Genomic DNA, 13,598 nt, shown 5'->3' with positions numbered 1-13,598 from the left:
AGACTCACACTGTATGTAGGCTACTCCGTTAAAAGCTGAAATAACACTGGACATTTTACTGTGCAAGAGGGGTTTTTGTTGAATATTATGATAATTACTTTCTGAGTTTTATTTTGGCAGGCTACATAAACTGAGACAAAGATGCGATCACCCCTCAAGATAAGGAAATAAGAAAATCAAAGTCTATTTACTTCTGTAGTCTATCTTGAAGCTGTAACGATCGTGGACGAGCATGCTGCGCATTCTTGTGTCAGGAGCGTGCACACGGGCGAGATATATGAGCTAGGGAACATGGAACTTTTCACGTAGTGCTTGAAAGGTTGTCGCCAACACAGCATGGTATCCAGTGTTATATATCAGTGGCAAATGGCATCCTCCCTGGGAACAGACTCTTATGAAAACACCGAAAGAGCGTCTCTTGTGAAAACAGTTTTTAAAAAAAGCTCCTCAAAAACGAACATGAAAGGTAGAGAGGAAACAGGGGAAATACATCTTCGGTGTTCGGAGTTTTGTGAGAACAGTCAAAGTACTGGTATCGAAGCCATTGATAGTGGGGTCTTGCCGTGCGCACTACGAAAACCTCGTAGTAATAGGCCAAAATCAAAAGAACACAAACGACTCAACTCTCACAAATTGGTCTTGCAGTACGTCGTGCCCTGCATGAACTCCTATGGTCTATGCATAGTGGACAATTTTCTCGGGAACAAAATTGGAGACCGAATTCTTCAAGAAGTCATAAACATTCAGCAGAGTGGGAAACTGCAAGATGGGGAGCTTGCATGCCGAAAGTTGGGAAAAAGCAAGTCTATTCGAGGGGATAAAATTGCATGGGTGGGGGGAATTGAGCCAGGTTGTGAAAACATAGGCTTTTTACTGACAAGAATGGACAAAATCATCACCTACGCCGACGGTAAACTTGGGAAATACAAAATCAGAGGCAGGCATAAGGTCAGTATTGCGCCCAGTGACTTCAGTTTATTGCATTAGTAGCCTACCACCGCTTCCCAGTTTGAGTGTAACTTTTTGAAGCGTGATTTGAATATAGGCTATATTTGAAAAGGAAAAGTGAATGTGCGAAATGTACAAGTATCGTGTGGAGTTCAACTGATTATAACGTGTTTAATAATAGGCTATTATTCCGCCATATCAGTTTTAGCTCATAAATGAACGCATTACTGATGCAAAGTGCCATACTCAGCTAAAGTGATACTTAAATGCAATAGTTACACTAATGATGTGCAGTTCTATTTGAAGCGTGTATCGTTTTAATGCCAGTCCACTTGTCACAATCTCAGTGTCAGCTGTTATAAAAAAATATGGAATGCATATCTTATATATTGCCGTGAAAGAGCAAGAGGAACACATTTTTGTATCCTCAGTAGGCATGCATACTGTATAAGTAGATATAAAATTTATCTATACTCACCAATACATAGTTTTACGAACACGTGGTGTATCTTTTTATCAGTTTGACTTACAAAATACTGTCACTCAATTAGAAGCATAGTATATAAATAGCCTAGGTGCTATCATTTATCATGTATACCTTACCTTTATTGATTGCAAGGGCGTACACGTGCCTATTTTCGGGGCCACACGCTGTAAAACGTGAAAAATGTCGTGATTTTCTGAAACGGCTCTTCGGTATTATTTACTTGGAGCTACCGCGCTGCGAGTGCTACATGCGCCTGTTGGACTCGTCAATGGCGGGGGGCACGCCCAGACCGGTGCATATTTAGACCAAGACACTCCTTCCTCACAACTCCACATTATAGCGTATCCTTCTTCATGCAAATTTGCAAAAGTGGAAATTGTGACACCCGGGAAACCCAATAATGACAAAAAGAAGTGCAGAAATGACAATGAAATTTGTTCTTAATGTGATTAATTTTCAGCTCATGGAGTAGGTTATTCCAGACGTCGTCGACATTTAAATAACGTGCTTTGGGGCTGGAGTAGACAGTATTTCCTCTTTCAGACCATGCATGAAAGTGACATTTTGCTTATTTACCGCCACCTATCTCTTTTTTTGAAATAGACATAAGCGAAATATAATGCAGGTTTTAATGCACGTTGAGGGAAACAATTGCTGCCTACAGGTCTAATGTAGCGGCGTGCGCCTGACTCCGCCCTCAAAGAGCTACAACTCGTCCTGCACGTTCCACATTTCCACGCGTTGTGCACGTCCCCCTCTTTCTCTGTAAATATGTTGGTAACTTCACAAACGTGCTAGAGAGGCGTGTGGTAGGGCTTTCTGATGGTTGATTTATATAGCTGCGACAAGTTGGCTATGTCACTATTTACTTGTGCAGCTTACAACTGTAACTAAAAAAGTATTCTTTCAAGTTTCGACTAGGCTATCATTGCACTCTGTCAGTGTCTCGGTACATATTAGGCTATATCATAAAAAGTAGGACAAAATGCATTTGCTACAGCATATTACGAATGTCGATTTGGAGAGGTTAGCGCTGCACCGAATCGTCCCATGTCTTCTCGATTGTGGATTTTTTTATTTAGATAACTTTCTCGGGGACTTAATTGGACAATGTGTTCTGCACCAAGTGAAAGAACTGCACGACTCGGGTATGTTGAACGACGGCCAACTAGCCGGAGGATCTGGTGTATCCAGAAGGCACATCCGAGGCGATAAGATAGCTTGGGTCAGCGGAACCGAAGAGGGATGCGAAGCTATTAGCTTCTTTCTGACATTAATCGACAGGCTGGTAACACTTTGCACGGCTCAACTAGGGAAAACGAACATCCAAAAGCGTTCAAAGGTAAGTGCGACCATGTATTATCGGTAGGCTAGTGCGGTATTATCAAATACACCAGCAGTGCTATTAAACATTACCTGGCTAAAATGTAACACGGTGAACGGTGAACTTGCTAGGGACTGTAGCCTATATGGCGCTAAAAGTGTAATGCATTATGTGTAATGTATTTTTGTTGTTACTTAGTCACTCTTGGTTCCATAGGCTGCGTGAAGGTAGCCTATGTATATTTTAGTAATTAAAACCAGTTCATTCAATTCGATTCGGTATAGATAAGAAAACGCACTGTAACACGTAATAAATGAAGTCGCATTATTAAAGGAATAAATATTCGGTTATTTTACGCACAGGATTGGAAGGCCTTAACCATAACTGCTGATAGTGCTACTTTGTGTGGTGGTATTCTGGAAGATCCGGGGAACTGGTCTAGGATACGATATTAGAGGTTGCGTGGATATTTATCGGGCTGTTAATCGAATTTGCACAGCCAGCTTTGAACTTAAGCTATGCAGATATGCATCTTCTTATTTTTGTGTCTTTTTTGCTGTCACACAGAGGGCAGGTTACATTGGTTAGCTGAACGATTAATTGCCAAAATGCAGTTAATATAAACAATATAAAATATAAACAATTAATTAACACAGATTTGCATGGATTCAACCATTTTCCTTCTCTATTGCTCTATTTATGATTTTTATCTATAATATCCAGATACATACGTCTAACCGATTTGAACAACTGTACGTTTTGCTTGTCAAGTAAAAAAGAAGTTCTTTAAAACGTTTATGTTCATCAACACTATCAAAAAAAGGTAATAAACTGTGCCTGAAAAGGTACAATTGCTTGTCACTGCGGTGGTACCCTATCTGTACATAAAATTGTATCCATAATCAGTGGTACAGAATTCATTCGTACCTTTCTTGATTTTAAAAAGTACTTACCAAAGTACACAACACTATTGCAGCCTACTTTCAGAGTAAACTTGGGAAAACGGTTCCTTAAACGACAAAAATGTCCCCCACTTTACCTTCATTTCTGAGAGTTTAGGAGAAAACCAGGCAGTTACTGTAAGTTCAGCTGGTGCGAGATAACATTAGGAAAGGTTGTCTTTTGTTTTCTGTGGAAAAACTGAGTTAATTATTAAATGGCTGTCTGATAAATGCATATTCTCAGCACTCAGGTGTACAGGTTTATGTGAGAATGGAAATATTTTATTTGTCTATGTTAATCTGTTTTTAGCAGTTGCAATGAATGACTTCATATTCGTTGTTATTCATTATTTTACCAGTGGCAAAACAAGTTGTTTTAAAATATTAGGGCTTAAAGTAGTTATGACAAAGATGGTGATGATTAATTACATTAATAATAATCTTTTCAAAGATTATCATCCTTACATATTCTTTTAGTTACTTAGAGCACTGAAAAAAGCACCCTACCCCCACATACCACGTAACTAATCATCTTCTTTGATTCTGGAAATTTACAAATTCCACGCCTCAACCTGTAACAAAGCAGCAGGTGGCTGAAGAAGTTGCTGTGATGTCATCCCTGTGGTTGTGCAGTACGTGACTCCTGACAGGGCTCTGGACTATGTATGTCTCATGTTTACACACACAGGAAGTGTGCAGGAAGCACAGTGCTGTCATTGTACTTGGTCTGGGCTTATAGAATCCCATTGGGTAGTGTAGTTCGCAGAAACTTCCCCAGCCATCGCAGTACAAGGACAAGATGGCAAAGTCTCTGAATAACCAGGACATGCCTGAGATAATAGTATAATAGTGATGGTGTCATTTTTAATAGTTTGAAAGCTAGACTTATCTGGACAAGGTATGAGTCAGTGATACTGTGAAATTACCATCTGCTCCTTTTCAACTTAATGTATTGCACATTCCTACTTTGACATTTTGTGATTTAGCCAGTTTGCAATTTAGTATAGTTGGAATTACATAATATTAGACTAAAATTAGAATTTCAAAACATATAAAAAAAAAATGTTTGTGGTTTGCTGTGCCAAAGATACTCACAGATATAAACATATGTTTTCCAGTCATTGGTGCAGAACCTCAAATTATTTTTAAACTCTGCTCAGTGATACCATTTGCACATACGTGCTGTTTACAATGAGTTCAAGTTTGAGTCAAAATTTATTGCTGTTTCCCTCAGACAATAATTTATACGGGCTCCTAATCGCAGCAGTGTGCTGAATTTGATGAAAGGCAGAAAGTTTGCACACTCTCTGACCTCAGGTTTGTTCATTTCCTCCTTCACTGTTTTGAAAAGCGCTTGTGCGGGCGTGCGAGAGAGAGAGAGTGCTCCTGAGTCTACAGGGTTTACATCGGGTGGCTGCAGACTCACGCTCGACACGTAGCCCTGTCATTAAAACTTCATCTACCTGGCAGGCGGCCAGCTCTCCTCCACACAGGCTCCGCCCGCCCTCTCTCCCACTCTCAGATCTCTCTCACATGTTTACACTCTGTTCCACTGACAGCCCACGTGTGTGCCTTTTTATGTGGGTCCTGAATGATCCTGTTGAGGATCTTGTGTGGGAATGGGAGGCTACAGTACCTTTGCAGGCGAGTCTGATCATTTGTCACCCATAATTGTGACCTTTGTATTATACTTTCAAATGGTATTAAACATCTTCCTCGTTTAGAATAAATGGCCAGCACTCACTCACTACGTGTTTAGCAGCTGATTCAATTAATTCTGAACAGGTCAGACAGTGGACACCAGGTACCCACCCATTTCCTTTAGAGAGATGAGCATATTTAATTTCTACAGTCGAACACGTTTCTTCAACATGATCGTTGTCCTTTATTATGTGGACAATGGAATGAAACGCTACTCTCTGCAAATGGCAGCCTTTTTTGTTATTCCAAAATGGTTGGAGATCTCATCTTGTTTGCGAATGAACTACGTTTCTGGGCGATTGTTGTGAAGCTCGGGAGTCACGCACATGCGTCGGAGAGAGCGGACGGGAAGGCCAGCTGTGCGCTGGCTGGCCGGCACACGGCCAGAACGGACGATGTCCACCTTCCTTTGTTGGCGCGCAGCTCCCTTATCTGTTGTTTAGGTGTCCGGGGATGTGACTGTATTACCGTGTCCATGTGGCGCAACTCCAACCGGGTGGATGCATGTTCCAGGGTGGAGCTCATGGCAGCTCCTGGAGTCATTTCTGTCGGGCAGTCATCCTTTTTAAAAATTACATTACAGCCAGCACGTAGAGACACTTTTAAAATGCTTTTCTGTAGCAGTTCTTAATTAGTCTGCTAATTTCACGTTCTTAGAGAAATCGTTTTTAAAAATTTGAGGCCAATATTGCCGTGGATTTAAAAAATATTAAAATATATAATATAATATATTTTTTTTTATTTTGAGCAGGTGTGTTGTTATGGCAGAAAAAGCATTTTGTTTAAAAAAAAAAGAAGCATGAGAGTAAAAGCATCTACCAACTAATCTATGTTGAATGTTTCACAGCCCAGGAGAGCGTTTCACACTCCAAGTTTCAGCTTGTTAATCGCCTCGGAGCGAATGCGTGAACCTGTTGTAAGTGGCCACAGCTGGCTTTGACATTAGTTTTGTGTTTCTCTGACTCGGTCGCTCGAGCAGCGTGGTGCCGGGGGCGGAGGCGCTTGCGACCCTGAGGACCTTTTACTGCTGGGCTGTCGGAACGTTGCGGGGAGGCCCCGTTTCCTGTTACGTCCAGGAAGACCGTACCGCAGTGCCGTGATGGTCAGCCTCATAGACTGGGGTCACAGGGTTGATCTGCTTCCGCACAGCCGTGCTAGGTGAAACTGTGATAGCTTTTGGGTCATGCGAGGGGTGGAAGTGGGGCCCGGGCCGCTGATCTGCTTTTCCCTCATTGGGGCTTGGGTACTGGCCACACCTTTCTTTCTGAGTTTAGGTATATTGCTTTGGGAAACTTTTGGGACATTTTCTTCAAAATAAAGTAAAAAAATTTTGATAGGAAAATTGCCAAATAGGAACCATATGGATAACAAACATACCATACAGATTTTTTTGTAACAGTCAATTTGTTATAATTAGCCATAATGCTGAAATTCCTGTTCAGGCTAATTTATTTTAGTCCTAATCTAATGGAAGAATACAAATTATTAGTAAGATTGACTTTCAATCGTCTATCCTTCAACTGTAATATTTATACATTGGAATACAATGTGTACAATCGGCTATCCAGCCTCTTCCTGCCCTTTTCAACGTGTTGCCGCAGTTCCTGAGATGGGAACCGTATGTACTAGACAGCGCCCACCGCGGTACTGAGCACGTGCGGCGAGAACAAGGAGGCTTGACTCAGCGCCCTGATCAGCAGATTAGCGGGATGGGGCTAATACTGTGGCTTTCCGTCTCCTGGCTGTTCGCACGTACTCCGCGTCTCTCAAACCGCGACGTTTACCCACTTCCACTCATCTGTGTCCAACAGCCATTTCTCGCTCCTCCCCCGCCTACTCTGGAGTCTTTTTTTTTTTTTTAAAAAGGGCTTTGTCCATTTTTTTTCCTTTCAAAAGAACATTTTATCTGTTTCTGGTGGCTTTTTAGAGGGTGGGAGAATTGGAAGGATTGTGGCGAATGTTTGCGCACACCCTGTGTGCTCTAATCTTAACGATCACACCCTTGAGCAAGCAAATTTATTGGAAATGAGGATGGAGGAATTAAATTAGCTCTATGACGGAGTATTACTGGATATAACTCTCTAGATGTGCATCAATGGACTCTTTCCAAGACAGGAAGTTTAAAAATAAAAATAATTTTAGAGAATGGATTATGCTGGGTTCATCGCTTCCCTTCACAAATACTGATGAGACAGAATGACACTGCATTTTGTTTAAAAAAAAATTTTTTTTCATGATTTAAATTGGAATCATTTAATTGATCCTTCAGGCAAGACACTGTGGGGGTGCATATGATGTACAACCTCTAAACATCAAGAAAGCAGCTTTCATCAATCAAACGTGTGACTCATCAAAGTATTGATTATAATGAGTCATGCGATCTGTGTGACTAAGGAAGGACTTATCTGTGACCTTTCAGTAGCAGTGGGAATTCTGTGGATGTTTCCTGAGTGGAAGTTCCATGTCGTCGATATTGAGCCGGTAAACAGGCATTGAAATACCGATCCAGGTCTTGCGGCTGAATATTTGAATAAGCGCGCATGCGGTCTCATCTCCAGTTTAAACAAGTCCCAGAATTCATTGCAAATTTCCCTGGAATAGCAAGTGCTTCAGTGTACTGCAGTGGACATCTGTTTATGGGCTTGTGTGTGTTTCCATTTCAGGCGATGGTTGCCTGCTATCCTGGCAATGGGACTGGATACGTGAAACACGTGGACAACCCCAACGGAGACGGCCGCTGTGTGACATGCATTTACTACCTGAATAAAAACTGGGATGCCAAGGTAAGCTTATATTTTATTTTATATATTCTTATATTTACAGGCACTTTTGATGTGTTTACTTTTCTCTGTATTTACTGCGAGGAAATTCAGGTTCAGTTTGTTTCCATTCTGTGTACGTCACTTCAGTGAATGAGCTGGGATTGTAGAGTACCTGCTTCCTCTAAACTCTTAATTATTTAATTGTCTAACTGAGTGACTTTGATAAGCCTATGGACATGAGGTATTTAGAAATGGATCAGTCTGTGAATTTCTGTGGTTTTTCAGGAACATGGGGGAATTCTGCGGATCTTTCCTGAGGGGAAGTCCTACGTCGCTGATATCGAGCCCATCTTTGACCGCCTCCTTTTGTTCTGGTCAGACAGGAGGAACCCTCATGAAGTCCAGCCCTCTTATTCTACAAGGTTTGTGACCAAATATAATAGTACAACACGTTCCTGTCTATGAATGTGTACAAAGCTATTGCACCGAAAAGAGAATAAGTAATGAATATTTCTGATGTTGTTTACTGGCTCAGTTCTTAATATAATAGTTTAAATGCAGTAAGTTTCAAGTTGTAATTATTGTCATCACTAGTAACTTCAGTAGCCATTCATGGCTGTTCAGAGTGAGACACTTTCGGGACACTTCTCAGCACTATGATATACTGACACAAGCACATGCCTGTTACTTGCATGTCTGAACTGAAAGGGCCCCTGTCCTGTTTTTCAGGTACGCCATCACAGTGTGGTATTTCGATGCAGAAGAAAGAGCTGAAGCAAAGAGGAGGTTCAGAGACTTAACAGGTATGGTTACCATGACTCATGTCACCTTTAGCGTTGATTAAAATAGTGTGTGTGTAGATTATTTGTGATATAGAAGTCAAGATTTTCTTAGTAACTTGTGCACTCCTCGACAGTTTATTAGTTATATGCTAGTATGCATACAGTGGGGTAGATTCACTGAATGACTGCACATTCTATGCATTTTGTTAATCTTATTGCTCATTGCTTAATCTTATTCCATCACACATAAAATTTTTTTCTGTGTGATAGAACTCCATGCTTGAATCATCATGAGGATTACATCATAATATTGACTCACTGGACAATAAAACCCGTACATTTCATTTGATTTCTCAAGTGAAATCACTATTTCTCACTCTTCATAGAGTTCTTTCTTGACTGCAACCAATTCCAATCATTTTTGTTGACTGCGTAGTTAAGTAACAGAAGTAATTCAGATAATTGGATGTTCTTTTTCAATTGAGTAGCTAACTGAATGTATTTCCAGTTCATTCTTTGGGAATCTACACCTTAAGTGCTTTGTCTTGGTGAGGAGAGAAACATTTATTTTTAGTACTTTTTGGGAGGTGCGGTTTTCTGCTGATAAATATTTTTGGAATTTTTAGCTGTGCTGCTAAAGCGGAATGTCATTAATGATGGTCGTCTCTCTCAGCGTCTTCACAGGAGAGAAGCGCAGTCTGACCCTGAAGCAGCTGTGCCGTGCGGCAGTCTGGAAGCCCTGAAGCTCTTCTTCGAGGCCCCGTCCTTCTCCCTTCTTCTCATTGCACTTCAGTCCGTCATTCCGTCAGTACCTCACTAGCCTGTTCACGCTGCATGAATGGTACTCGCTCTGTCCCACATGATACTGTTATGCAGAGTGGGGGAATGAAAGAAATCCTCCTAATCTGGAATAGTCCACTGGGGTAATTCATCTGCAGTGCACTGCAAGACATTTCCTGTTTCCCGAAAAGGCCTCTGTATTCACAAGACAGTTTTGTTAATCCAAGCATTACTCAATGCCCCCTTTCCTCTTTATTTTAGCAAGATGTCTGTTCATAGCAGAATATTTCCTGCACTTTTTTATGCAAAAATGTGTTTGTGAACAAATTGGCCGTGAATCTGGTTCGTGTTCAGTGGTAAGATTATTTTCATCAGTGTTTGTAACACAGCAGTAGAGAGATTTGGATTACCCAGAAACATCCCTCATGAAAAAAATATATCTCCGTATCTGTAATATTTTTACAGTAATGTTGTGTAATTACTTTTGTTTAAGAACCTATCACATTTTATTTTATGATATGTGTGCTAATATACTGTAAGTATATTGAAAGGAGGAAATATATTGCGAAATGTATATTTTTGGTGTGGCCTGTCTAACAGAGCTAATGGTGGTAAAACTACCAAGGCAAGGCTTATATGGAACATGGCATTGTTATTGGTTTGATCCAATTAAACGTACACGCATTAACAAAAACACAGACCACATTACTGGACAACATCGTGTTTTGTCAAGGCAAAAAAAAAGCACAAAAATATTTGTAAATGAATTGAAGATCACTTTGGGATATGGAATGTAACTTACCCCTGTCATTGATTTAATGTAAAATTGTTAATACTGTGTTAATGTATGTGTGTTGTTATTATGTCTGTGTATTAAGTGTGGACTTCACTTCACAAAAAAAAGTGGATGATGGATGGATTAATTTTCCCTCAAACAGGAACTCTTTTTCATTAAAAAGGATATGTGGGGCTGGAGTTACAGTAACAATACTATGGGAGTGTGCACAGGCTAGAGTGGCAGCCACATGGGAATATAAGTGTCATACCTTCATTGTGATTGACAGGTGTTTCCTCCTGTGCCAGAGAATCCCATCACCTGATCCCATCATGTGGCTGCCTCTTCTGCCCAATCTCACCAAATGCAAGCTGTCAGTGTTGTCCATGTTTGTTCCGCCTCCTTCACAATTTCCGCATTTTTGATGGGAAATATTGAGAATTTCAGCCATTGATTCCCCTCTTCCCGCACTTCTGGCCGATCTGTACTTTGAAGAAAACAGTAGCCAGCCATTAAATGGCAACTTTAATGTCCCCTCTCTGCTTCTGTGCATGTTGTGAGGAGTTAGGTGTTGAATCATGTAATGGAGATCTCACTTTATGATGTGTGTGCGCGTGTCTCTTTTTAAATGAAAACTGTGGATCCCTGCTGTTAATGTAAGGCTTATAGCCAGCTTGCGTGCTGGTCAGCAATGCTGGTGATGCATGGAGAATGTTGTTGTGTGACTGTTTTCTTAATACGTGTTTCTTATGGGTGTTTGGGAAATAAATGCCTTTTGCACCTCTGCACATCTTGTATTTTTTCCAGTTGGAAAATCATTCAAAAAGCACTCCAGTTTTTGTTAACAATGATAAGGCCCGAAAGGGAAGGAAATGTGTACATTGAATGCATATATGCATATTTTTGGCAATACCTTAGACATTATATTGAATATGTAGGTAGTGAACAGACAAATGGAAAGGAAAGGCAAAATCATTTTGGTGTTGGGCTACCAGGTGAGGCCAGCCTGTTATGGCACAGAGTCTGCTCTTGTCACCGGGATAACAACCTCACCCCTCCTCAAGAAAGTCAGCCAATCCATGCTTAGTTGATAGAAGTGGAAAACACCGTCTTAGGCGTTGCTTAAGTATATCCTATAAATGCTTGACCGGGTTGACATTGGTGACTGAGAAAGCCATGACGTGGATGTCAGTCTCCTGGTCCTCTAACCAGTGTTGGCTGTTCATGTTTAGACACCGGGAATGACACCTCTGTCTATAAAGGAAGTGTAATGCTGATCGGACAGCCCACCCCACATCCTTATGGAACCACCAGAACCCTTCATTGTTGGGACGTGTTTTCATTTTTTGCTTACTACATAATATGTAATATAATGCCAACAAGAACATGTTTTTGTATAGAACTATTGTGCACTTTAACTGGTCTGTTGCAGTTTTGAGCATCTCAGAAGTAAATTGAATTTAAAAATGGAAAAAGCTATATATACATATATATATATATATATATATATATATGTATAGTTAATTAGTGAGAGTACTTTTTTAACGTACACATTGTAGCAGAAATAGGATTAACTCTCGTAAGGCCATACAACAACCTACTGTTTTATTCCTGTTGTCATAAGTTGTTTTGAGAAAGAAAAGCAAATCCACAGTTATATGGCTCCACCTAGTTGCCAATAATAGAAATACATATTTAATTAGGAAAAATATTTGTTACAGATTTTATGTATTGTTCACTTCCTTGATCACACCTTTTATCGTAATTGAATTCAACCAGTTAGAGAATGAGCAATATTGGTCATCTATCAAACGAGACTTGGAAACGGAACAAGTGCTCAAATGGCAGTCAGAATACAGCATGTCTTCCTGTTCTGACCACTAGAGGTTGCTATTACTCTGTCATTATATTAACGTTGTAAATATGTAAGGTTCAGAGGCAGCTATTGTAATGTATATTTGTATTATATAGAACAATCTTTTAAAAATACAAAATGAGAACCTACAAGACTGTTTCAGCCTTCTGAAAATGGATGCAACAAGTTCAGACAGGAAAAAGGATTGGGTAAAATATACATGAGCCAAAAAACTTCCGGTCTATCCTGAATTATAAAGTCTATGTTGTCATTCAGTCACTCTGTTGCTACATTACAGTGGCAACTGTAATGCACCTTAAAAGCATATATATATATATATATATATATATATATATACACATACACTGTGGGCTACACTGTACAGCAAACCCTTCTCATCTGTACATACCTATATTGCACTGGTCCATTACTAATAAAATAAATGTGATATTTGCAGGCTTTGGTCATTTTCAATTGTACTTTTAAATGCAACACAGAAAAAAATTCCAGTGTAGAAGAAGTTGCTTATATGCTCCTAAATTGATTGGTGTAGTCTTATATTTCTCCATGACAGGAAAAAAGATTTTCACTGTAAATATGGGATAATTGGGTTGTCATAATTATGATTATGATTATGACTATTACTGTTATTATTGTTTATAATGAAAACAATTATTAATATGCTGAAAATTAGTGTGGAATACCATAAAGTCACATTTACAGGACAATAGGATAGTAAATGTATTATTATAATAATTAAATAAATAAATAAATAAAACAACAAATCTCATGTATGCAAACTAAGTCGTTATGAGAATAAAACTCAGGAAACTGATATGTCAATTCTTTCAGTAGGTCAGCAGAAGACCTACAGGAAACCAGCGGCATCAAAAGTAATCTCAGAATGCAGAACAGAGCGCGAAGCGGGAAGTGTGTGTTAACATCACAGGCGAGGAGATGCAGCAGTGGCTACTGTAATCCACTTTGAGGACTATCAGACTAATGACGGCAGTCACAAGGGTGTCTCCTCGTCTCTTTGTAGAACGAGAGCCTCGAGGTTCATATTGACCTTGAGAAACAAATCCGTCACATTCTGCCTTTTACGAGAGAGGCAGGAGGGGGGCAACGAAGACAGTTTTTATACATTTTATTTAGATCCGGTATACAGGAAAAACCCTTGAAATATAACATCTTATTTTCAAAGGGTGGTCCTGGAGTGGGTAGGAGCCATTAAATTGCAACA

The 13,598-nt window shown here is 39.9% G+C and overlaps 1 protein-coding gene across 2 annotated transcripts; it reads left to right on the top strand.

Annotated features, from left to right (window-relative positions):
* Positions 1 to 303: 303 nt before the first annotated feature.
* egln3 (egl-9 family hypoxia-inducible factor 3) lies at positions 304 to 11,288 on the top strand. 2 transcript variants are annotated; one of them, XM_035394730.1, is made up of 5 exons: positions 304 to 948; positions 8,065 to 8,184; positions 8,449 to 8,585; positions 8,893 to 8,966; positions 9,619 to 11,288. In XM_035394730.1, exons 1-5 carry the CDS (start codon positions 337 to 339, stop codon positions 9,645 to 9,647), a joined length of 972 nt encoding a protein of 323 aa, XP_035250621.1. In that variant the 5' UTR covers positions 304 to 336; the 3' UTR covers positions 9,648 to 11,288. The 2 variants fall into 2 exon arrangements, with proteins under 2 accessions (XP_035250621.1, XP_035250628.1); XM_035394737.1 differs by lacking the exon at positions 304 to 948 and adding an exon at positions 2,134 to 2,777.
* Positions 11,289 to 13,598: the final 2,310 nt, after the last annotated feature.

The sequence above is a fragment of the Anguilla anguilla genome, chromosome 1 (assembly GCF_013347855.1).
Source record: "Anguilla anguilla isolate fAngAng1 chromosome 1, fAngAng1.pri, whole genome shotgun sequence".
Lineage (NCBI taxonomy): Eukaryota > Metazoa > Chordata > Actinopteri > Anguilliformes > Anguillidae > Anguilla > Anguilla anguilla.
This window is presented reverse-complemented; position numbering and strand designations above follow the sequence as displayed.